General features: G+C 44.1%; 1 protein-coding gene across 3 annotated transcripts; it reads right to left on the reverse strand.

Annotated features, from left to right (window-relative positions):
• Positions 1 to 2,458: 2,458 nt before the first annotated feature.
• Positions 2,459 to 25,710, reverse strand: SLC46A3 (solute carrier family 46 member 3). Of its 3 annotated transcripts, none has more exons than XM_028726405.2 (7): positions 25,479 to 25,710; positions 17,259 to 17,401; positions 16,644 to 16,847; positions 12,478 to 13,342; positions 11,941 to 12,024; positions 11,489 to 11,645; positions 2,459 to 9,554 (listed from the first exon to the last, which is right to left on the reverse strand). In XM_028726405.2, the coding sequence occupies exons 3-7, from the start codon at positions 16,824 to 16,826 to the stop codon at positions 9,467 to 9,469; spliced, it is 1,377 nt and encodes a 458-aa protein (XP_028582238.2). In that variant the 5' UTR covers positions 16,827 to 16,847; positions 17,259 to 17,401; positions 25,479 to 25,710; the 3' UTR covers positions 2,459 to 9,466. The 3 variants fall into 3 exon arrangements, with proteins under 3 accessions (XP_028582238.2, XP_028582237.2, XP_077783233.1); XM_028726404.2 differs by having other exon boundaries at positions 17,259 to 17,472; XM_077927107.1 differs by lacking the exons at positions 2,459 to 9,554; positions 11,489 to 11,645; positions 25,479 to 25,710 and having other exon boundaries at positions 11,944 to 12,083; positions 17,259 to 19,035.
• Positions 25,711 to 26,368: the final 658 nt, after the last annotated feature.

Here is a 26,368-nt window from a genome sequence, read left to right on the forward strand (position 1 = left end):
AATGCAGAGATGGGAGAGAACCACTGACAGACATTGTAGGCAGCTTCCTTCGTCTCCCTTAAATCAGTGCCAACAAAGTGGTGTTACTGGTTATACTTCTAAAGCAAGGACCTTTGTTGTTTCCACTGCATCTTGCTTATAACGCACCCATTTATCTACTCAAGTCTTCCCCATTTTTCCTAGGAGTCTGATTCATTTGTGGTGTGCCTAGAGTGTTGGATTAGAATTGTGAAGCCAGGTTTGATCCCCGTTCAACCACCACATTCACCTTGAGTCAGTCATTCTGCTCTCAGCCTAACCTCCCTTCAATAGAAAAGGTGGGTACTGTACTGGGTGTTCCAACTTTGGCTCCTTGGAGGAAGTGTAGTAATATACCAGCTAACAGTCCTATTCCCAGTCAGTGGTTGCCCTAGAGCAGAGCTTTCCAAACTCTTGTTTTGTGACACGTTAGTGTGTTGGCTGCAGTGTCCGGATGCGTCATGCAAATACTCCCCACGCTCCTCCTGGGACTGGAAAAGGGTTAGTTTAACTTCTGGTTTGCTAGTAAAACTGAATTCCTGTGTCATGAAATGATACATGTCTAACAAGTTTGGAACGCTCTGCCCCTAGAGCATGCTGCTCTGTAATAACCACATTCCCTCCTCCTAAAGCCGTAATAATCAAGGGTTCTTGTAAGGAAGAGCAGCAAATGACACGTCTCTTGAAAGCCAAGGGGAACCTTGGGACCAAATGGCAAAATGGGTGGACACCAGTGTACAGTAGGCTATGCAAGGCAGGTTTCCCCACAAACATCCACCCTCCATTTGGTTAAGCAAGAGGCAGTATCCCAATTCAAGGATTCCCTCCTGCGGAAAAAAAAGGACTTGAGGCTGGTGTGGAGTCTCACTGACTGAGTAGAGAAGCCTGGAGGGGTGTGTGGCTGTATACCTCCCTCAGGCCTGAGGATTGCCACCCACGATTTATGTGGTGGTGCTGTTTCATGATTACCTTCTGTCCTTTTTGCTTAACGCAGCTTCAAAGTTTGGTTCCACAGGAATAAATGTTCAGTATGAATTTTTTTGCCACATGTTAGCTTCATCTTAGGAAAAGTTGTATACTGGAACTTGGGTGCTGTTTAAATAAGTAAGAAGCTTTTGCAACACCCTTGCATTATGTCCTGTGGCTAGTGATTGCCAAAGCAAGAACATTTTTAAATGACAGCAGGGCTGTTGAGTCCATGAAAATGCACCTCCCATGCAAACGGTGTAACATGTAAAGGGTACTGATTAAGTCTTAACTGAAGAAATAACCTTGTGGAGACCACAAGGCTTTTAGAGGTCTTGCTTTGACAAAGTACATTTGCTTCTTAGAATTAGTCAGGTGTTTCCAGTTGAAAATTGAGTTGCATTATTTTTTTGCAATATACATTTTTAGAGTTTGCAAATTGATCCAGTTTTGATAAATTGGCTCCTGTGTTTTCCTGCTCATACAAGCAGTTTTTTCGTGATACCAAGGTAATTCATTGCTTTTTACCGGAGAATCTCAAAGGGAAAGTAAAAATACATTCAATAAATATTTTTTTAAATAAACTTGTAATACCAAGAGTGTTCATAGCAATCAACCAACAACGAAAATATTCTTCCACATGCAACTGAAAGTTGGAACACTAAAAGCAAAGGCCAGAAAATCCAACCATGAAGGCCCAAATTCCTGAGTTTTGGTAACACAGGCACCAGGCAAACCTCTGGTACCAAAGTAAATGAAGAATTACCAATCCCAGAACCCTCTAGCTCCTCTTTCTTACTCACCAGTAGGTTCTTGGGAATGCTTTTCCACCTCTTGCTCTGGTTGGAAGATTAAAACCTTCTGAGCTCCTAATCATGTTGTTATAGCTTTTGTGCAGACAGGTGGCATGCTTCTGAATATCAGTTGATGAAAGCTACAAGAGAGGAGTGTACTATTGCACTCAGAACCTGCTTGTGCATATATCCCATAGACATCTGGTTGGCCACTGTGATGCTGTGCTAGATAGGCCACCAGTCTAATCCAGCAGGCTGTTTGTTACTATGTTATGGTTCAGCTTCATGGCACTAAAAGATTTTAGTAAAAACAACCAGCTTACGAGTTCAGGTTCGGTTGTAATCACAAGCACCTGCATGTGATAACACCACACTGATCTGTGATATTCTAACATGATCTTTGACCCTAAACAAGTTGCTCTTTGCTTGTCCATTTCAAAACCAGACAACTAAATGTCATTCTTTCTTGACTTCTGAGACGTAAATTCTAAAAATGGATTTACTGGCATGTAAATTAATGTATAATATAATCGTTTCCCCTCTTAATCTACACTAATTTTGCTTAAACTGACTCATTTTTTAGATAAACTTGTTCTATCATAAGCAGCTTGAATTGCCATGTTTCTTTCTAGTGACTTGATTGCATGTGAAATAATTGTTTTAAGAAGCACTGATACAAATGTCGTTCAAAAAATGTTTTATTTATCTCAATATTTTCATTCATTATACATTATACACACAAATAAAAGTCAGTCAAGGAAAGTAGTGCAAATATTGTCATGATTATTGCAAAACACACACTCCCAAGGCAGCTCAGTCTTAGAATCATAATCAGTGCAAAGATTAACTTGGGCAACCACTGTATAAAAACTTCCAGTTCCATAAAGTTTTGAGTGTCTGCACACTACAGATACAGACCAGTTTAAGGCTGCATTCTTATGCACCTATACCTGTGAATAAGTCTCACTGAAGTCAATGTGCCTTACTTCTGAGTAGACAAATATTCATGGGATTGCTAAATCATTTGGTTTCCTTAGGAAATCCTGAGGGCTAGTTTCATGAAGGACAATACAGATCTGAATATGCTCAGCATATTTTAATTCCCAAGATTCTTTGCAGTAAGATACTACAATTACACTAGTCTAAAAGCAATCGCTTGTTCTTACGCTCTTTTTATAAATCCCCCCCATAAGCACACATTTTCTGATCTTTAGCCAAAATGATCAGTTCCTTCTCTAGATGCATTAGCAATAGCCTCCTGCCAACCTAGTGCTTTCTAGATGTTTCAAGCGACAACTCCCATCAGCCTCAGCCAGCATGGCTAGTGGTCAGGGATGATGGGAGCTGGAATACAAAGCACCTGGGGGCACCAGCTTGGAGAAGGCCATTTCAGATAAAATACTTTCTCGTTCACTCTTGTGTGATATCAGATCAAGATAACAGAACTTCTCGTGAACTTTCACTTTGAGTTACTGTGAAGCCAACTCCAGGCCCAGACTCCTTGGGTGGAGGGCGGCTTTTGCTATAAGACAATAAGACAACCTCTCACAAAAGGAGGAAAGTGAAAGTTCTCTGGTCAGTGAATTGCTATTACCATTTCCACCCAAGCAGCTATTAACTTTGACAAAGCAACTTTGTCCTGAGTAATTAGTGCCAGAAGTTATTACAGAGCCTGTCTTAAGCCACAACAGTCAGCTTCAGTGCAGTATCTCTCCAGCAAGCTTGCAGTCTTGCTGCTGCTGGTGGTTCGAAGAAAATACAGTCCTTTCTTTTGTTCCCTAGCTGTCTGTGGCAGCTTTCGCCAACCTGCTCTCCACATGTGCTGGAGCTGAGGATGAAGAGTTGTAGTCTAAAACATCTACAGGACACCAAGTGGGCAAAGTAAAAGGACAATCTAAAGGTTACCCTAAAGCAAAGTGGTCCAACAACTCAGACCAAGTTACAGGTAGGGAGCTGTGTTGGTCTGCCATAGTCAAATAAACAAAAATCCTTCCAGTAGCACCTTAGAGACCAACTAAGTTTGTTATTGGTATGAGCTTTCGTGTGCATCTGAAGAAGTGTGCGTGCACACCAAAGCTCATACCAATAACAAACTTAGTTGGTCTCTAAGGTGCTACTAGGGACACGGGTGGCGCTGTGGGTAAAAGCCTCAGCGCCTAGGGCTTGCCGATTGAAAGGTCGGCGGTTCGAATCCCTGCGGCGGGGTGCGCTCCCGTTGTTCGGTCCCAGCGCCTGCCAACCTAGCAGTTCAAAAGCACCCCCGGGTGCAAGTAGATAAATAGGGACCGCTTACTAGCGGGAAGGTAAACGGCGTTTCCGTGTGCAGCTCTGGCTCGCCAGAGCAGCGATGTCACGCTGGCCACGTGACCCGGAAGTGTCTCCAGACAGCGCTGGCCCCCGGCCTCTTGAGTGAGATGGGCGCACAACCCTAGAGTCTGTCAAGACTGGCCCGTACGGGCAGGGGTACCTTTACCTAAGGTGCTACTGGAAGGATTTTGTTTGTTTGTTTCAACTCAGACCAAGTGGGCCACAAGAGCACTTCATCACAGAACCTGGGGGCCACGCACTGTATTAAATTTCCATATCGTCAATCAAAGTGGTGTCCATAAAATGAATTACTGCTAGATGAGACCCTCCCTCCCCTGCCACAAGTTCTCCACACAACTAGGGGGACTCAAAAGCCAGGAGCAGCATTTTGCTTCACGCTGTGTGGAAGAATCAGAGCCTGGCCCTCTCCCCAATATCTCTGGCACATGTACTTGGAAAAGAGAAGTCGGCCACTTGGTTCATGCCAAGCTTTGGAAACACTCAGATGCAAGAGGAAGTAAGATTCTCACTGCTTCTGACCATCTCCATAGTCCAGTAGGAAGCGTGGCCACAGCTTGCCTCCCCTGACACTTTGGTAGACAGGTCCGGTTAGTGAAAATAATGGTCGACTACATTTGGAAAGCTTCCTCCTTGCTGCCCCACCCTCCAAACTCCTGTTTGTTATAGCTACTGTGCAAATCCTACCCTCCATCCAACAAATGTACTATGGCGGCCACATACACAAATTAAGAAATACAGAGATGTGGAAGAGGGGGCAATTGGGTACATTGGGCTGAGGAAAGTGTGCCCAGTCCGCTGCTCATTTCCCACGCTTCCAAAGCCCCAGAAATGCTATTTACAGTGTAGTCAATTATGACCCCAAACAATCTGCAACCTTCACGATCAGGGTGGGGTGGGGTGTAGCAGACATTACATAGGAGATAACATCAATCAGTCTCCTGACTTTAAAAAATGGAATTTGCTAGCTAAGGCTGCAGTCTGAGTGAAGGAAGAGGTTAGGAAAAGATGTTATTATTACTAATTGGATTTATAACCAAGCTTTCAACCCAAAGGTTACCCAAATTAATGAATGTTAGTTCATTAAAATAAAGCACAGCAATATCATGGACACAAAACCCCCCTAAAGAACATAAAACATCATTCCAACAGCACACATTGTATAAACCACCTGAAAGGATGAGTCCCCAGATATTTTTCCCTCACAGGGAGATAAGCAACTGGGGGAAATAAATTCTAAGTGGACAAACTGCAGGAAAGAGAAGTGCCCCCCCACCCCGCTGTTTCCTCACTCCTGACGGCAGTCAGGGTTCATTAAAAACCCTTTAAGAGACATATCACAATCTTCCTATGGACATCTAATTTGATCTATGGGGGAGAGGGTTGTGTGGATCACAGAGACTGAGAGGGAGCATTAGAAGTCACTAAGGAACTCTCATAAAACCATCAGCATGAAAGCACCTCAGCGCTTCATGATACCGCAAAGCAATATATGGCAAGAGGGGAAATAACAACCTAAATGTTAGCGATATGAAAAACTCGCCAGGTGTTGCTAACAACATATTTTATGCTGGGGGGGGGGGGGAGGAGAGATACCATTGAATGGCATTCTCTATACATACTGTCATTATAGAGCATATAAACCCAAGTGGCAGAAGCAGTTTTATCATCTCAATCCCTAATATTAATTTGCTCTGTGGCCCTGAGACAAGTTCGATATTAAAAGGTTGCCCACCCAGAGGTGGAAGGTGAAGTTGGCAAAGAGTACCTGCCTCAGAGCAGCATCAAGAAGATTAATGACTTACATATTTGCCAAGCAGTCCGAAGATGAAAAGTGCAAAATTACACTTTACAGCACATTAACTGTGAACTAATTAGATGCACAGCTCTGGTTCCATCACAGGAGCTCAAAAGAGTTGTAAAAAGAAATGAGGAAGATTCTCCAGACCAGATGGGAAAAAATGTTAAAGGGCTGAAGGAGAGACAAAATTAAGATTCTTGATTTTGAAAATGTTATTGATAAAGCTTTCTTTCCAGCAAGAAGATGAGAAATGGGGGGGGGGGGTTTAGGGCCATCTCCGCTTAGGGGAAAACTGTCCACCATTGGAATGTGGTCCAAAAGTGTGGGGAGGGGGGCAGCACTTCTCTCTCTCTCTCCTTCTCTTCATTCAACCATCATTCATCCCCTCACTCACAAAAACACATATTCCTTCACTTGCAAAGTTCCCCTTACTTAGCTGGCGCGCGCGCGCGCGCGCGCGCGCGCACACACACACACACACACACACACACACACACACAGACTTCCACCTCCCCATCCCCCCCCCCCATCTAGCCAACCAGCCTGTTCTGCTCCTGTCTTTCTCTGTGTTGTAACTATTTCACTGGCAGAACCACCCCGGCCATCACTGGAGAGTGAAATCTGCACTACCAGAGGTTTGAAAAATGGCCAGCAAGCAAACCACAGAGTGTGGGCCAAGAATAGAGTTCCAAAGCACCACTCTATATCTGTGGCACACTATGCCTGACCCACACACAAGCAGGAATGCCCGCCTGCTGCCGCCCCCCATAATGGTGGTGGCAGGTATGGCAGACTCTGGGGTTCCACATTGAGGAAGTGGAAGGGCCATGTGAGACCCAGACAGGTAGCCCACTTGTGCTCGGGATAGGAGCTTTAAATCCAGTTATTTCAAAAGAGCTTTAAGCACACCTAATCCTGTGTTGAAATGCAGCCCAAAACATTACGTAGTGTCTACCCTGCAGGCAGCTACATTTTGCATTGCAGGCTTCACAGGTTCAACATGCTTATCCTGAACTGCATGCAAGGTCTTGCTCTTCGTTTTCATGTGAACCGACCCTATCAAATGAACCTATTGAAACACTACCTAATAATTTAACAAGTCAATCCTTAAACAAAATATACAATTACATTAGGGTCTTTTTTGTTTTGTTTACAACAAATCTTTTATCCGCTGCAGAAAGTGCTGTGGGGGGGGGGGACACAGCATACAGTAAACATTGCTGATTAATCCTCACTTTTGTATACCTAAGTGCATTGGTAGGCCAAGCTAATGAGGGATTTGGTTCACATTTAAAGGCGAATCTTCCTAACTCCTGAAAATATATGAACCAAATACAGTCATCTTGTGAAATTCAGACTTCTTTGAATTTTGCAATGCAGATCTCTAATCAAGCAATTCATACAAATTAGGTAAAGTGTGCATAAAAATGCATTATATTAGTGGATACTACTTGCAAAAACATTGCGTACAACAATGTGTGTGTAGGAGAAATTTGTACCAAAATGCTGACCTTTTTTTAAAATGAAAGAATTTGCGAACTGATGTTGAAATTGAAAGACTCGCCCATTCTTAGGCCCAATAGAACAATTTAAGGAAAATAGCGCAGGATAAATCACAGTGGCATTTTATACAATTGTAAGCTTCATAAAGTAGGTTAACTTAAAGAAATTCGTGGAATTGGCTGCCCCCTCCTCTCCTCTCCTCTGCCATTGTGAAAGCCTCTGCAGAGGTTTGGCGGACCTTTCGGAACAACGGGGGACAGGGTGTGGGGAGCTGTTGGGTGGAAGAACAGAATGGAATACTTCCTTCCATAAACCTCGTTAACTTAGGATCCAAGCCCAATTCCAGTTGATTCTCCAGCTCTCCCAATAGCCCTTAGCATCCCATCCTACATGATTCGGGAAGGAGACAAAACCTTCCAGAGTGGCTTTTTTTCAAGGGGAGGGATTCAGGTGGCTACAGAGGTGGAACAGGAGATGGGAGCCTTTTTTCCATTATGTTCCTTAAGTTAACTTACCTTAGATTCCAAGCAAAGATTGCCAATCATTATTATAGACTGTTTGCATTCAAGGCACCTGCCTGTCCTCTGTGTAAAGAATCAGGTTTGTTCAGAATTATTTTAAAAATAATTGGCTCAGTTTCTGTATTTTCTTAAGCTTGTTTGGCCACAGGGCTTGCTTGCAGATGTGGTCACACAAAAATTGGGGAAGCTATGTAGGACCTCCACGGCTTATCCAGGCAATTGCTCAAACAGGGTTTGTTGACAGCACTTCACCCATCCTGTGATTCTTAACTCCCTCTGCAACACAAATACGACCTTCCAGTTGCAAGAGTAGATAATTCTATTTACATATCAATATACAGTCGTACCTTGGTTTTCAAATGCCTTGGTACTTGTACGTTTTGGCTCCCGAACGATCAAAACCCAGAAGTGAGTGTTCCGGTTTTTGAACTTTTTTTGGAAGCCGAACATCTGATGCGGCTTCCGCTATTGTTTCCGGTGCGCCTGCGCAATTGGAAGCCAGTTGGAAGCCACGCCTTGGTTTCCAAATGCTTTGGAAATCGAACAGACTTCCGGAATGCATTCTGTTCGAAAACCAAGCTGCGACTGTATAATAGTTCAACCCTGTAGGTAAGTTCTACTGAACCCAATGGGCTTATTTCTCAATAGCCACACATAAGATTGCAATGCATGCAAAATAAGTGCATCATTTCCTTGCTGAGAAAGTTGCGTTGCTGCTGCCCATCTGTCCACTTCCTGCAAGCAGGCATGCATCACAGACTTACTGGTGTACACAAGAAAGTCTGGTTAATACAGGAGTCACAGAATTCCGAAACTCAAAGGCCAGGGCATTTCAAAATGATGAGAGAACAGAAATGTGTCCAAACACGGTGACGCCTTGCCCTTTCCAGTAAGCAGGAGCGACAACCAACCTGCGTTCAGGGGAGCAGCAGCACCAACACTATCTGCTACTGATTGCACTGAAACATTAACAGCTATGCGCAGGTGCACCAAGACATCAAGGGCCTGATCCCAGTTCTAACATCACTCCTGTTTCAGCACCGGCTTTGGGTGCTTCCAGACAATCTGTTTACTGAGCATTCATTCCTGATCTGTTTGCTACATTGGCTATTTAGTGAGCATTCACCCTGATTTGTTCATGGAGATGCTAGAAGACGTTGTATCCAGCAACCCTATCCTTTCCAGTCCATTTCCCCATCACTTTCCTTACTGCAAAAAAGCCTGATGTTTTGAGAAAGCAGGTTTGTTGTGCAAGACCTCCCAATCAACTGTCATTGCGAATTTGCCAGTTTGTGATTGAATCCCACCCCAGCATAGCAACAGACTGAAAGCACCATTCATGACTCTCTTCCCTGCTACCGCTTTGCGCAGCATCCTATGTACCATCAAGGACAGCAGCAAGCCTGGGATGGTCAATTCTTGTAGAGATCTAACAACGGACACATCAGATCCTTCTTTAGCTGTGCCAATAGAGTCAACAGGTATGGCCGTGATAGAAGAACAGGAGAGGAGGGCTAGCCTTTAGACAAATTCTCTGTTCAGCTGTCAGCATTCTCCCCAAGGGAGTCGTCTTCATTTATAAGTAGTGCAAAGTGATATTCATGCCAAGTGGCATACAGAAACCAGCTGGGAGAAAGAGATAAGACGTTTTAAAGAGGAGATACGGAACACACTGTACTAAGTCAACTGAAAATGTACAGAAATCATAAAGCTGCCATACACTGCAATGAAAAAGGTCCATGTGGCGTATTCAGTAAGGTTGTGACAATACCTCCCTGTATGCAACCTGAAATGGATAGTCTTCTTAACCTTTTGAAGGAAACACCTGTCATGCCAGCTTTAAGATTAAGAGCAAAGGCAGGTGGAGCATTCTAAGAGCAGCTAAAGCAGTTTGAAAGCAACCTTGCCAGGGCAAAATAGCTTCTCCTTTATCCCAGGACATGTGTAGAAGAACAACACTTCTGCAAATTTTCAGCATGGTTCAGTTTGAACTGGGGAAAAGCTGGCCAAGGAGAATTCCTATTGGTGAAAATCCATGACATTTACCTATGCACCTCCCCTTTGCCAATCTCTAGAATGTGAAACACAAAGGAAAGCAAAGGATGGACAGCTGAACCAGCATTTTACTTGCTGGTACAGTCGTACCTTGGAAGCCGAACACCTTGGCTCCCGAACAAATCGGCTCCCAAACGATCGAAACACGGAAGTAAGTTTTCGAACCGTTTTCGGAAGCCGAACATCCGACATGGCTTCCGATTAGCTGCAAGACCCTCCTGCAGCCAATGGGAAGCTGTGCTTTGGTTTTCGAACGGTTCCGGGAGTCGGACAGACTCCCGGAATGGATTCTGTTCGAAAACCAAGGTACACATGTTTAAGGCAAGTTCCATACTGCAGGGAGAAGGACGCCCTGTGACCACTATTTTAAATGTTATGTCTGTGTCCACCCTAACACTTTAGGTATGTGGCAAAGTCAAGGCACTGTTGGGAAATCAGCATAGCAGGAAATATTTAGCCTGAGTTTCGCATTCTTTTTCACTAATTTCCAGAAAATACTCTTGTCCTGACGGGTATACTTTTGTCAGCGATACACCCCTTCCGGACCATTCTTTTACTGACCTATATTACATTTGTACTCAGCCCATCTTCCAAGTAGCTCAGATGGGATTATTCCCTTTTAACCCTCACAAACACCCTGGAATGAAGTTTTGACCGGGAAAAGTCTTGTACTGAGAAAAAAATGTGGCGTTGGTTGGTCTCCTTTGTTCAAGTCAAAGGGTGATATTCAACTACCTATTGAAATGGATGAGTCTCACTTAGTCATGTTCATTTCAATGGGCCAACTGTTTAAAGGCTAGTCGAACACCACCTAAATACTTTACCAGTACTTTACAGTACTCAATATATTGGTACCTTGGTTCTCGAATAGCTTAGTTGTCAAACAAATCGGCTCCCGAATGCCGCAAACCCGGACGTAAGTGTTCCGGTTTGTGAACTTTTCTCAGAAGTCAAACACCCGACGCGGCTTCTGCTTGAGTGCAGGAAGCTCCAGCAGCCAATCGGAAGCTGCGCCTTGGTTTTTGAACGGTTCTGGGACTCCCGGAACAGATTAAGTTTGAGAGCCAAGGTACCACTGTACTTAATTCTTTAATTGATATTTCATTACAAGAATTTCATTCATAAAAGGGTAAGAGTGAAGAAAAAAAGAAAGGAAAAAAGTCAGTGAGAATGAAAAAAAATTAAGAAAAAATACTGTTACCAGATCTCAATACTTGATAATATACGAGGTAGCGATGCTGGAGATTTTTATAATGCACCAAGGATGCACCGGTGGAGGGGTGGTAGCTCAAGAGAGGAGCACTTGTTTCATATGCATCTCTCTGGGTCATGTTGGGCCAGCCGCTGTCTCTAACTCTAAACCTACCTCGCAGGGTTACTGAAAGGGGGAAGGGGAGAACCACGTAGACCACCTGGAGTTCCTTAGAGGAAAAGGTGGGCTATAAATGCAATGTAATAAATAGCTTTGCTTTTGGCATTAACCAGAGGAGTAATATGTATACAACCTCAGCGTAATCAGCGGAATTATGCAAAGGCCAGCTGAGAAGAGGAAGCAGAAGCCTGGAAACCAGCCCACAGTGGCAGCATAAAGACTATTGAAAGTGACAAGTCCAAGAGTCCCCATCACGACCTCTAAGCAGGCGATGCAAGCAAATATAGCTCCTGTCAAAAAGAGAAAACACAAAAAGTTAAAATAAAACACTTGTGCTTTTCTCCTTTTATTTGAAACATTTCTCAACCGCCTTTTCTCAGAAGATTCCAGGGTGGCATTCCAGAGTGTTACTTAAACTATTCATGCAACTTATTAATAGGGTTAACCTTTTTTATTTTTTTTAAAGCCCCAAATAATAAATAACAATGTAAAATGAAACTGACAAATCCACCCAACACCTCCTAACTCCTTTTGTAATTTTGTAACATGACAACCGCGAACTATCCTTTCGCAACTTCAACTCACCTTGTTCATTAGGAAGAACTAATTTGGACAACATGGATCGAAGGACTGGAATGGGCATAGCAAGTAGCAGGGAAGGCACTCTCACTGTAAAACACACAAGCCAGCAATATTATGAATAGGAGACTGAAATAGATGAAGCTGTACTGAAAAATACAACAAAGCAAAAGGAAACAGCCAAGATATTTTGATAGTCATATAGGGTTGTCTCCAACTAAGTCATACTCAGAGAAATAGCTGCATTTAAAATAGATGCATTTAAGTTACTCAAGTCTATTTCAATGGGCTTTCAATGGTTTGGTAAGGATTAATGTGAACCTAACCTGAAACAATATGCAAACCGAAATGCAAATGTATTTCAAAATTCATACTTTTCTGAATTTTGTGGTGCAGTTCTCAAACCAAGGAATGTCTATAAAATTGCATATATTCTTGAAAATAATGTAGTCCAGAAATTATTCTTCATGGTTGTGAGCACCACTTGTTTTCAAAACATCTACATAACTAGTATTCTTACTTACGGTCTGGTACTGAACTCACCTAAAAACATCAGCAACGTAGTGGTGGCAAAGGCAGCCATGATGGCTCCTCCTACGTAAGAGAAGATCCCGAGGTAAACAAGGTAAAAGTCCTTTAGGTACTTGACAAGGACAAGGATTCCTAAAAAGCCAATCAGAGAGACAGCAGTAGATGCAGCCGAGCCGTATCCTATGTAGATGGCATTCCAGCAGAGCGGGGCATTTAGTTCATAGATGGTGTAAAGAGAAAGCGCGCCGATCATTGTGAACAAGTAAGTCATGAATGTACAAAGCAGCAATGTGATCAGAGTCCGCTTCCTACAGGAAGAATTCCGAAATAAGTCATAAACTCCAGAAAATGTTCCCTTGAGCTTTTCTTTCAGAGACTTTGGCTCAACCTCAGATACCCGGACCGTGTCATCCAAGAAACACATAACGTACAAAATGTTGACCACCTGAAGCAGTGACATCATCACGTATGTCCAGGTAAAGCCCAAAGCTTTTAAAATGTAGCCTGAAGACAGTCCTCCCAATCCAGAGAACACTCCAAGGATGAAGTCGATCACTGCTATTCGGATGGTATTCTGCTTCTCATTCTCGCAAAGGTCAGCGATGAAGGCAAAGGCACCGCCAAGGAAGGTTGCTATGCTTCCAAACAGCCCAGTAACGAAGGCCGAAATGAAAAGGAGGGAGAGGGGCAGCGAGAAATAGGATATAGCGCAGAGGAAGCTGCTGCTCACGAGACAGCCCACCATAGGAAGAACCAGCGATACTTTGCGCCCCCAGCGTTCTCCATTTGCTACGACGACAAAGGCTACCAAAATGCTGAGGGCACCTGCACACAGGTCTGTTTTCAAGATAAAAATAGACATCTTTTCTTGGACTTCCTGAAAGAAGAAAATAAACAGATTTAATATAAAGGAGCGGATTGTAAATCCGTAAATGCAAACCTGTGTAATAACTGATTGTTAATGGCTTGCGATAACATGGAGGCAAGCATGGAACCAGTGTGTCGTGGAGTGCCCTCCCTGCTGAAATACCAAGGTGCCATCAGTATTGGCATTCCACTGGCTCTTGAAGACACACCTGAACTTAAACTTGATCCTACTGTTTTTTTCAGTTGTTTCAATTGTCATGCTTTCTAACTTTATTTTCTTTCCAAAAACGACCCCATAATTTTTGGATTTTATTGATATTGATACTGCATTTTATGTTGTATTCTATGCTGTTTTATGCTGTTTTTAAGTCACATTTTAATCAATTCTTCATATTTGCTTTTAGCCGTCCTGAGCCCAGTTTTTAAACTGGGAAGTGTGGGGTATAAATAAAAATTTATTACAGTATTATGATTTATTATAACTGGCTTGTGGCATATTTTAATTAAAGATGTTTTAATGCTACGGTGGAATTGTTAGTGTATTTTAATTATGTATGGATTTTATAATTGGTTTTATAGTTGCAAACCACTTACAAGCCATTTTTGTATATGAGCAGTACATAAATTATTATTTAAAACATCGTCGTCTTTCCCTCTTTCATACCTCAACATGCATGCATGTAGGAGAAAGTGTGCAGAGGGAAGGCCAAATTTTGATCAGCCCAAGCAACCACAGACACAAAAGAGCCCTGAAGTACCGTTTTAGGTCACATTCACACCATACATTTCAAACACAAGGTTTTCCCAGAAGAATCATGGGAACTGTAGTTCACCCTCGCAGAGCTACAATTCCCAGGACCCTTAACAAGCTACAGTTCCCAGGATTCTTTGGTGGAAGGTGTGTGCTTTAAATGGTGTGGATATGATTTCAACACATTTACAGCAGCATAAGATTTTGTGGACTGGATTTTACATCACCCAGTGCGTGAAATGCCAGTCGAAGCTGTACCTGTATCTGTGTATCTATTTACAGACGGGAGAAGAATTATAAATCACCGGGTTGAAATGCCACAAAATGCAAGGTGCCCATTACATTTCTGTGCAAAGCTCAAATGTATCCAGCTCACAGAGAAAGCACTGACAAGCAAAGAAAGCACAGAGGTTATCTCGCACACACTTGAACTTTGCGCAGAAATGTTGCAGACTATGCCTCTTGCATTTTGTGACCTTTCGGCCCTTCTGTAAACGATTCTCTCTCCTTGAGAGTGGCAGAAAAACACTTGCTGACTGAAGATATGCTAGATGTGTCTGTTCTGAGAGACAGAGTAGGACCTTGGGGCAGATGTCCAGGGCCCCCTCACTCAGCAGACTCAACAGGGGGCCCCACCCGAAGCTGCAGGACTGTTGTTTCCTATGATCGTGTTGTTGTTTTTCTGTTTGAAGACTTTCTTAACACAAAAGGACCTTTAACTTCCTCTGGGCAAGACGATAACATGGCAATGCTCTGTCTAGATGGAGTAGCGGCAGAAGGCCCAACACTAAGCAAATGTTGCAAGAATCCCAGCTGGTACAAGATGACCCTAGTGCTTGACGTTGTGTGCAATCCAGAGGAAAAAACTATGAGCCTTGAATGCACTTATTTAAAGAAGTCGATAGGACTTTGCCACGTCAGCTTGGGCTGCACACAGCCATGTTTTTCACATGAGGTACATGCTGATCACTCCAGATAATGAGGGAGAGTTACCAAACATATGCTGTATATAAATTAAACACAACACTCCACTACTTAAGTCAGGTGCACAAGAAAGTAATTGAGAAGCACCTGGATTAAAAGCAGCTTAGTTTCAGCAAAGCCAATGAAGTATTGCACTGTGACGCTAGCTGAAGATTTGGCCCACAAGTCTAAAATCTGAAGATACGTTTAGGGCACAGTTTGTGAAGCAAATAAATAGAACTTACAACAAAAACTTAAATAGGGAGGAGTCCTCAACTTATATATAGATTAAATTAAGGGATAGAGCATTGTGAGGCAAAACAAGATGCAAGGAAGGGAGCACTGCTAGTAAACCCTATTATTAATGAAAGCATTTTCCACAATCTGCAACCAGTCTAGCAAGCAAGATGCCTGCATTGCATACTAAACAGTGTACAGTGGTACCTTAGCTGTAGAACAAATCGGCTCTCGAATGCCGCAAACCCAGAAGTGAGTGTTCTGGTTTGCAAACGTTTTTTGGAAGCCGAACGTCCTACGCAGTTCACGATTGAGTGCAGAAAGCTCCTGCAGCCAATTGGAAGCTGCGCCCTGGTTTTTGAATGGACTCCCAGAACGGATTAAGTTCAAGAACCAAGGCACCACCGTATCAGTGTAAGATCCCCCACTTTAGCTATAAAGATATTTGTTCAAGCAGGCCAGCCATCAGGAAGCACCACAGTCTGGCCTAATGAATTCTGAGCTTCTTTGTAATTAAAGATGAATCCAGTTCTAACACAGTACAAAGATAATTGAATGCAAATGCTAGGAAGCCTTCTTAAAAATACCCCTTTAAAATCCTTGATCTTGAACCATCCCTAAAACGAGTGACCAACACTGACCATATTCAAGTTCCTAAGGCAATCAGTGAGTTGGAGGTACACAACTTCTCTGTTTTTAAAGTTCAGCCCGCCTTGGATGGGGTAGCCCTCCTCCTGAGAAATCAGGTTGCGGTCTGGCAGTACTCCTGGATGAAGATGTCCAAAGAGTACTGTGGCCAGGGGTGCTTTTATCCAGCTTAGGCTGGTGCACCACCAGCAACCATTCTTGAAAAGCTCTGACAAAAGGGACTACATTTGAAGAGTCCACACAAAGTTCAGTTGGTGAGCCTACTGAAACGTCCTCTTAAAGCTGCCAGAACCCCGTCCTTTTTTGCACCTGGTCCTCCCAGCTCTGACTATTCTAGCAGCTGACAATTCATTGACTGTGTCATTTAACTCAAAAGAGGGTCTTGTGTATCCTTGGCTCAAGTGACGTTTTCTTTGCAGCGCTCTCTCCCAGTGGGCACAACCCAAACATATGCATTTTAAATTTTTCATTAAAGTTTGTGGAACTTAAGAGCATAAATCTCTCACAGAGATAGAGACTAGCAGTCCAATCCTACAGATGTTTACTAAGAGTTTACCCAGTGTAAACTCAGATGTTTACACCAAACCCATTGAGTTCCACGAAGATTACTCCCAAGAAAATGAGAGTAGGAGCTTTCTGGATAGAAATCAGTAGACTTGTGCTGTCCATTTAACTATGCCTGGTATGCACCCGAGGAGAACTTTGAGCTTACCTTTTGCTTCAAGAAAGTTGGATCGCTTTGGTTCACATGGCAATGAGAAGCATTGTCATTATCGAAGGTGGAATTGGTGGTCTCCTCCCAAAGCTTCCGATACACATACTGCTGCATCAACGGCATGGAATATAAAAACATGAACAAGGCAACCACAGGTTCCACTACCATAAATTTCTTCATGCTTGAATCTGAGTTTTAATTCTGTTTCAGAAAGAAAAGAATGTATTAGTCTTCTGGAAAGGACATCAAACTGGCTCATCAAACTGGGAAGGTGCCTGCACACCTGCAGTCCCACAACAGGTGATGAGTCAAGCAATAAAAAACACTGCAACCCTGATGGTTTGGTGCGCTGTTACCAGAAGGGGTGGATCCTCTGTAATTCCTTGTTAAATTATGAAAGAGCCATTTAACATGCTCTGACTCACATTTGCTCTAACCTACAATGCTAAGATGGGGTTTTCAAATGAGTTTAGCACAAGGGAGTTATATCTTTTTTAATAACTTCTACTGGGTTTGGGGTATACGGAATGTAGTACCTCTGGTGGCAGACACATCATGCTCCTTCTGAGGTAGTTTATCACCTTTGGTCCCCACCCTGCACTCAGCTCTCACCTGTGGCTTCCAGAAGTTGTCAGCGTGCAATAGGGGTCGCTCTCCAGGAAATGGCTCCGACTGGCCGGCTAATCCAGATGAGGGCAGCTGATGGCTTTCAAACCCTCGGTGAGTTATGGACTTCCACTGCATGTGAAGACAGGCTCCAGCGGATTGAGCAGACAAGAGTAATAGTGAGTCGAACAGTCAAGAAGGTAGGTGGTTTCTGCTCATGCTGTAGGGGGAAGCGAGGGGGCAGATGGGGCTCATCAACCTGGGAAGGTGCCCTAGCTAGGATAAGGAAAACTCTGGCCCTAAACTTCCGCTGCCTTGTGCGTTATCTTCGGGAAAAGAAAAGGAGTCCCTAAGATGGTTGGATGGCCTTGTACGCCTCCTCCTTGCAACTCCTGCAGCCAAACTGGGGCCAAACTGCTTTTCTTTGGGCCATATCAGTGAGGCCGAGAGGAGGGTCTTGTCATCTGGGCAGCACAGGACCTCCATACACAATGCCCAGGCTTGTGCCTCAGGGAGGTCACTTTGGTGCAGCAAATGCAACAGTTTGACTTCACCCCTGGAGGTGAACTCCATTGTCTCTCAAAACAGACACATGCCAACAACCTACTGTGTCATTTTATCCATTTTCCTGCTCTGCAATTTTGGTTTCTGTTTTTCTGTCTTGAGAAACATAATTAGACAATGCAACCAATGCTTTTTCCCCCTGGCAGTACACAACGGTACACAGTATTGCCACCTTTTTCGCAAGAGAAGGAGGCAGGAGGCCTCTTGGACCCTGTCAGAGCACCGCGCCTCCTTCCCTAAGCTGGGAAAATGCTTCCTGGGCTTGGGGAAGGAGGCGTGAGCCCACGTCCCGGCAGAATCGTGGATGGTATGACCCTGTGGCGATAATAGGCATGCACAGTCAAGTATTAAGAGTACAGAACAAGGTACAGAGTTGCAGCAAGTCCTTTAATTATCACGCATAATGTAATAACTACATACCAATATTTTAATGACGTTCCAGTAAAACATACAACTGTTTTACATGTATTTGTTTTTCCTGACTCCCAAGGAAGTTTTCCATCCAGGGCAACCGCCCAGAGTATCAGCACCTTTCCCCCCTAGAAATAAAGCACTTTAATAACAACTGCAGGACTGGTTGAGTGACCTGGTTAAAAGACGGGACAGGGCTCCCGAATCTTTAAAAGTTGTGTTTCAGCATGTGTGCCTTTTATGAAAAATTATGGCCTTTTCCAGATGGCCTGTTTATTCCGCATTCATCCTGATTTGCTTGCAGGACAGTTAAAAGACAATGAATTATAAGGCAGTGGTGAACTCATACAGCTACTGTCACCCCAGGGAGAGTTACCCTGTCTGGTCTTTAACTGTAATAAAGATTGATTGAGGGTTTTTTGTTATCTATCACAGCTTCCCCACGAATTTGGTGTGGGCTAGAGACTTGTTTCAGGGCACAAAAGCCTAGTTTCTCATTCATATTTATAGCAGCAGTTACTGGTGTGTACGTGTGTGCACACACATTCTACTCTTGAGAGGGTCTTTCAGAAAAATAAAGTGTTGGGCCAAACACAATGCCAGCACTCTCATAGAAGGCAGCCGTCCAGCAGCAAATGTGTATGTTTTTTCCTCCCAGGATGCAAGCTCTAGTTTCTTATTCCTCTGAATTGGCCTGAGAGACACAATTTAACGTGCATTGCACAAAGACAAAACTTTGGGATACATGCCGATGATGCATTTTCCAAAAAAATTATTCCAAGGCAGGAATTATGCTAATACCAAGATTATACTCTGTTGGTGTAAAGCAGAGTTCCGTGCCCAGCGGAAGGATGAGGAGTACGTACTACATACTCTATATTGCTTTATTTACAGTTCAAAGCTGGTATATTACAGAAAGACATCTTGCCTCTGCCGGAGCAGATAATGCATCCTCTCTCCTCGACAGCTTGGAGAGAATCACACAGTGAAAAACAGGAAACCAGTGTACGTCACATCCAGTCTCCCTTTCCCGTGAGAAACTCCAACAGTACAGACTGTGGAATGTAAACACCTGTCTCGTGACAAGCCCTTTCGCTGCACAGTGAAGGAAAGCAGAAACCAACATCCTCCCCCTTTCTGTGAACATCACTGGGCAGCGTGTTCGTACAATATCAGTACAAACCCAACTTCTGCACATAGGTACAGTGTTGATCCCTTGATACAATCTTGGACAATACATCAGCAGGAATTTCACTACCTGGCATATAGGACACCGTTACGAGTCCCTTCTGAATACATTCCCTAGCATGCTGCAACTTCAATTGCAAGTGCTTCGTGCTTTGCTTACAACCTTCAGACTTCAGCAAAGCCAAACATGCTTTGTTGTCCTGGTAAACCTGGATTGGACATTTGACAGGAATTTTCATGTCTTTGCACAATTGTATCAACCATTCACAATCCTTAAGTGAATAAGACAGTGCATTCAGTTCAGCTTCACAAGTACTTAAGCTAACTGTTGTTTGCTTCTTGCATGACCAATCAAACAGACCCTGATTGTACATGTAGCAAACTCCAGACGTACTTTTCCTGTCTGCAGTGTCACTTCCAAAACTTGCATCTGCAAATATCTCAAGACCACCAGACTTCTGATTGTTAAATCTCAGTCTGTAATGCATAGTGCCTTTCAAATACCGCGCTATGCGTTTCAGAGCTTTCCAATCCTTGACACTAGGATTGTTGACTTGTCTGCTTAGCAAATTACAGCTAACAGCAATGTCTGGTCTTGAACATCTGGCAATGAAGTTTAGCTTGCCTAGCACACTTCTGTACAGTGTAGTGTCAGAAAATGCTTCTTCAGTGTCATCTACCTGATAACCTGTTGTCATCGGTGTGTCTACAGGGTTAGCATCCATCAGGTTTAGTTTGCTTAACACATCAGCAATTTTCCGTGACTGGTGTACTAGAATGTTACCATCTTGATTTCTCTCTATTTCCAGAGATAGGTAGTTGTTTACCTCACCAAGATCTTTCATGTCAAAGTGCTCTTTCAGTTGAGCTAGGGCATTATTGTACATTGCGACATCTTTCCAAAAGAATAATAAATCATCAACATAAAACAAACAGTACAGTTTCTTTTGCCCCTCCTCTTTGACAAATACACATGGATCAGCTTTCCCTTGCTTAAAACCTAGAGAAAACAATACTTTAGTGAGTTTTGTGTGCCAACACCGTGCACTTTGTTTGAGACCATAAAGGGATTTCTTCAGAGCACAAACAAATCCCTGTTTTACTTGTACGCCATCAGGTGGAAGCATATAAAGTGATTCATCTAGAGATCCGTACAGAAAAGCTGTATTAATATCATGGTGACTAATGTGTAGATTTTCCTCTGCAGCTAGCTTGAGCATAAGCCTAATGCTTTCATACCTCACTGTGGGTGAGTAGGTCTCGTGATAGTCTTCACCTGGTACCTGTGCAAAACCTCTGGCTACCAATCTGGCTTTGTGTCTGACTATCTTGCCATTTTGATCTGTCTTCGCTTTGAAGACCCATTTGCTTCCAAGCAGTTTCATTCCTGGAACTACTGGAACTAGTTCCCATGTTTTGTTCCTTTCTAAGGAATCAAGCTCAGCCTTCATGGCATTTAACCATGGCTCAGCTTCCTTTGAATCCAAACTCTGGACTTCTTGGAAACTTGAAGGTTCAAATACCTTCTTGGAGCTTTTAACAGCTGTTACTGCTATCGTAGCAAATTCATCAGCAAATCTCTTTGGAGGTTTGCCTTTTGTGGCTCTCTGTGACCTACGAATTAGCCTTAAGTCTTCAACACTCTCTTCTTCCTTCTTAGGAGAAAAACGACCTATTGTGAACAATGGTTCCTCCAATTCTTGATCAGAGCTTTCAGAGGGTCGCATAGAGGCTTTCGCACTCTTGAAATCCTCTGAATCACCAGATTCAGTTTCAGATTCAGAACCTTCATCAGTGGGTGTGGGTTGTTGTGGTTGCTTTTGACTATCCTCAGTCTCATCACCATCATCAGGATAACATTGGAAAATTCCCACATTCTCCCCCCACTTTGCATTGTACTCAACACTTCTTGTGAGCTTAATTGTCTTAGAGTCAGTCATCATTATTCTGTAAGACCCTTTCTGATAACCTAGAAAGATACCATGCAATCCACGCTTGTCTAACTTGGAATTTTGTGGTGAGTGAACCCACATGTCAGAACCAAATATTTTCATGTGCTTGATGTATGGCTTCTTGCCAAACATCTTCTCATAGGGGGTACAACCAATCGCTGAAGATAACCTGCGATTGTAACTGTAAACAAAACACGAGAGAGATTCAGCCCAATAACTCTCTGGAAGATTGGCATCATGCAGCAAGGTTTTTAACCCTTGAAGCAATGTCTGATTTGCCCGTTCCGCAAGTCCATTCTGCCATGGCGAGCGAGGACTAGACAAATCGTGTTGAATTCCTTTCTCAGTCAGAAAAGCTTCAAACTGCTGAGAAGTGAATTCTCCCCCGCGATCACTGAAAAGAGTCTTTATCTTCTTACCATGCACATTTTCCAACCAAGCACAGAATTCCTTGAACCTAGGAAAAGCCTCTGATTTCTGCTTGAGATTGTACACAAAAATATATCTAGAAAATGCGTCAATGAGAACCATGAAGTACCTATTTCCACCCAAAGAGGGCGATAGTGGTCCAACCAAATCAGCATGAACAATTTGGTATGGTTCCGTAGCTTGCCTACTAGACACCTTACCTTTCGCAGCCATTTTCACCTTGTTTGCTGCGCATGCTTTGCACTTCATGTGGTACCTGCAGGGTTTAATAGTCATACCTTCAACCAAGGCAGGCATTTTAGATACTGCCTCAAAATGCAAATGACCAAATTTTCGATGAAAATCATGAATACATTCTGCATGCAAACTTTTGTTAGAACCTGCAATGCAACAAGTGTCATCCTGCACAACATCATCATAATACAAAACAAACAAACGATCAACATATTCAGCATGCAATTGATAGTCATTTTTCTTTGTGATGATGCACTTCTTGTTCTTGAAGGACACGTCAATGTTCCGCTCAATCAGCTGTCCTACGCTGAGCAGATTATGTTTGGCGTCTGGCACGTAAAGGACATTCTGTATCGATAAGTCCAAACTGTGAAGAACAACAGTTCCGTAGCCTTTACTGGGAATAGTGTGGTCATCCGCCTGGTGAATCGCACCTTCCTGCGGTGTAAAAGACACAAACAGTCTTTTGTCGTTGCACATGTGGTGGGTCGCCGCCGAATCAACAACGAAGAAAGATCTAGACGTCTTCCGGACCTCTGCAACCTTTGGAGTGAAGCGTGAAACCATAGCCTTGTGCTGCGTTGTCCTAGACACCGGACCTTTGCCTTTGCCTCGGCCTTTTCCACGCGATGAGCTTTCGCTGCGCTGCTCTGTCTTGGCCTTGGGATATCTGCATTCCCTCTTCATATGGCCTAGACGTCCACATGAGTAGCATTTCACTGCCTTCAAAGCTTTGGCGCCATCTGGTGGTTCCACTGCACTATGGGATGACGTCTGTGAAGACTCCCCCTTGCCCATGCAGCTAGCACCCCGGCGATCTGCTTCATTCTGAATCACGGCAGTAACAAAGTCCACTGTCAGCTGAGCTGTTGGCTGCACAGCAATCTGGGTTGCAACAGACTCCCAACCTGAACCCAAAGATTGTAGTATCATGAAAGAATACACAGCCTCTGGAAAGTTGAGTCCTCTCTGTTGCAGCTCATGTCTCAGATTTTGCATCTCCATCAGATGTAAACGCACATCTCCACCTTCAGCAAGAGCCATATTATGCAGCTTGTTGAAGTAAAACATAGTAGATCCAGCTTCTGTCCTTAAGTGAGCCTCTCTCAAAGATTCCCAAATTTCTCTGGCTGAGGTCTTATCACGCAATAGACAGAGCTCTTCTGGGGATACTATCAATGTAAGTGTTCCCCGTGCTTTGGAATCCTTAGCTTTCCATGCATCTGTAACTGGAGCTGGGGGGGTTTCTGTAATCACCTCAAACAAACCCTCTTTCCGCAGAACTGCCTCTGCATACAGAACCCAGTCCGCATAATTCTTCTTGTTGAGCTTAGGAATCCCACAAGCATCCTGAAGGGCCATCATGACTCTGGCATTAGCCTTCAGTATTATCTATGCTGCTTTAAATCTTGCTGCGTCACTGCTGCAGCTGCTTCATTCCAAAGGCGCTTTTAAAAGTTACTTTCGATTTCCCCAGCATAGTAACTTGTGCCTGGGAGCCTTTTGCGTATTCCCGGCAAAACGGCTTTAAAAGTTCAAAGTCCAGCCATAAAGCCATTAACTAGAAGCTGGCAGGCTGCCCGGAGCAGCAGCACATACCTCATCAATCATGTTTACGCGCAGAGCAGATTCCGATCCGATCTGTCCCTCTGCATTCCGATCCTTTGCCGGCACTCCGATTCGACTTCTGGGCCCATAACCACGTGTTGGTGTAAAGCAGAGTTCCGTGCCCAGCGGAAGGATGAGGAGTACGTACTACATACTCTATATTGCTTTATTTACAGTTCAAAGCTGGTATATTACAGAAAGACATCTTGCCTCTGCCGGAGCAGATAATGCATCCTCTCTCCTCGACAGCTTGGAGAGAATCACACAGTGAAAAACAGGAAACCAGTGTACGTCACATCCAGTCTCCCTTTCCCGTGAGAAACTCCAACAGTACAGACTGTGGAATGTAAACACCTGTCTCGTGACAAGCCCTTTCGCTGCACAGTGAAGGAAAGCAGAAACCAACATACTCCACTGGAAAAAGCACAGGTTCTTACAGTCTAAGGCCCAGAACTGCTTATCAGTACTGTACTGGTCCACACTCAAAGACATGTTACTTTTTCTGCCTCAAGTGTCTTAGAGTCACCCAGTCAGCTAGAAAGGGGAGCTTTTAAGCCACAGTATGCTCCAAAGCTAAGCATTTAGGAACACTGAGAACACTAGGTGCTTCAGTTTCAAAAGAATGGTGTGCAACTTCTGTTATGTACATTGGAACTTCTATGGAAACACAAGTCACTCTGAAAGATATTGGACCACTCCAAATCATTTGCCCACGTATGTGCACAGACTATGGTAAAGGTAAAGGGACCCCTGACCATTAGGTCCAGTCGTGGCCAACTCTGGGTTTGCGGCGCTCATCTCGCTTTATTGGCCGACTATGGTAGAACTAGCTAAAAGGCAACACCTGCACATCTGCATTGATTGTTGCAACATGTCCCTAATTATTATTATTGTATAGGAATACCATAATAATAATAATTAGGAATATAATAATAACTATAAGATTAATGTGTAATCTTAGAATCTTGTACAACCTTAGAAGGGGCGTGGCTGTGACAATTGCCACTGCAACTCTTTTCTGGAAAACAAACCTGGGAATATGCATTTTAAAAAAATAATGACTATCACTGTTTTAAATAAACAAAGCTTGGTCAGCTTCATTCGGACTTCATCCAGGAAAACAAGGAAGGTGAAGTAAAGCTCAACTGGTTCTTAAGGTCATGCGTATCTCTCACATGACACTGCAAACAAAACCCACCAAAACAAAAATTGCACTCGTCAGTTATTTAGCCTTTGCGCAACTGTCTGCTTGGCGGCTCGAAAAACCTCAAATGCCTGCCTTTTTGAGCCACAGGTCATCAAACTGCAGAGCGGTACCCATTCACCTGCAGCAACCTTGCAAGTCACCCCCTGCGTGTCAGATTGCCAGAAACTTGTGCCTATTTGTTTTCCCCTCCCCTCCAGTCAGTTGTAAGTGGGGCGGAGCGGGAATGTTATTTTATCCCACCCACCCACCCAAGCATCTTGTCGCCTGCAGCCTAGTTTATACAGTATTGCAAAGTGGCTCGACTTCGGCTGCCATGCAAACGAACGAACAGCCGCGCGCTCTGTGCAAGTAAGAAGATGCTCAGGTATTTTTGCAGTGGTTTTTTCCCGGGGGACGCAGGGGGACACACACCCCTAAACATTTTGTGAAGAAAAAAAGCACGGCGGTATTTGAAAGCAAACAATGTGGCGCAGGCAAGCAGCTCCCCAAATTTCTCCCCATAACCCGGAGTTATTGTGCACGCGTTTGCCCCTCTGCTCCCGATAACGCGCGCGCACGCAGCACCGGTGAATGACGGCGGCGCAGGCGCGGGCAAATTGCGCTCCAGCGCCGCCCTACTCGCCATTCGCTTACCTCCGGCCGCACGCAGCCCCACCTCTCCCGCTTCCCCAGCTCCTACTACGCCTCCATGGCCTGTTGCAGAAGAAGGAGCACCGCCTCTCCATTAGGGAGACAAGCGCTACCTGCCCTCGGCTCCCCGCGCGCTCCTCGCCCGGCTCACGCGAGGCCCTGTTTATAGGTTCCCAGTGCTTGAGAGAGAAGCCCTCACGCAAGGACAGCGGCGATTGGCCGGGCGACGTGTCACTCGAATCCGCAGGAGCCCGCCTCGCGCCCGGGTCTTGTTCCGCGCATGCCCGGTCTGTGGAGGCGGCCGCGCGGCTTTGGTAAAGTCTGGGCTTGGCTGGCCCGGGGCGGCGAGAGTCCAAAGGCTGCGCGAGGACGACCGGGAGATCTTAGCGCTCCTGGCGTTATGCAATAGGCCGTCTCTCCCACCTGGTTTCCACAGTCGCTAATTCCTACCTACTGCGCCATTCAGAAGGAGAGGGACTAGATAGTTGCCCCGAAGTAACCTCAGACAACATGAACTGTCGCAAGGCAGTTCGCAACCATGCAGTAAAAACAGCTTGGGTTGGGTTTTTTTTTTAAAAAAATAGTGGTCTCTGTATCATTATTATTATCAAATTTGTGTACTTCACTTGTAGATCACAGGGCAGTTCACAAGATAAAAACACAAAATACAAACTAAAAAGAACACACAAACCAATAACTCCTCCTCCTTGTAACCTGGTGTTAAGCTGGATAGCTCACCTTGTATGTTGGTACCAAAAACTTGAACTCTGCCCTCTAGCAGATTGAGAGCCAGTATAGATCTCGCAGACAATATTATTATTTTGGAATGCCCTCCCATCATATGTCAAACAGAAAAACAACTATTTGCCTTTTAGAAGACATCTGAAGGTAGC

This window comes from Podarcis muralis, chromosome 4, assembly GCF_964188315.1.
Source record: "Podarcis muralis chromosome 4, rPodMur119.hap1.1, whole genome shotgun sequence".
NCBI lineage: Eukaryota > Metazoa > Chordata > Lepidosauria > Squamata > Lacertidae > Podarcis > Podarcis muralis.

Coding starts and splice junctions, on each gene's coding strand:
- SLC46A3 (XM_028726405.2), bottom strand. CDS start 16,826: ATGAAGAAATTTATGGTAGTGGAACCTGTGGTTGCCTTGTTCATGTTT. Junction 13,343..16,643: donor CAACTTTCTTGAAGCAAAAG/GTAAGCTCAAAG, acceptor TTCTTCTTTCAG/GAAGTCCAAGAAAAGATGTC. Junction 11,646..11,940: donor AGTTCTTCCTAATGAACAAG/GTGAGTTGAAGT, acceptor TCTTTTTGACAG/GAGCTATATTTGCTTGCATC.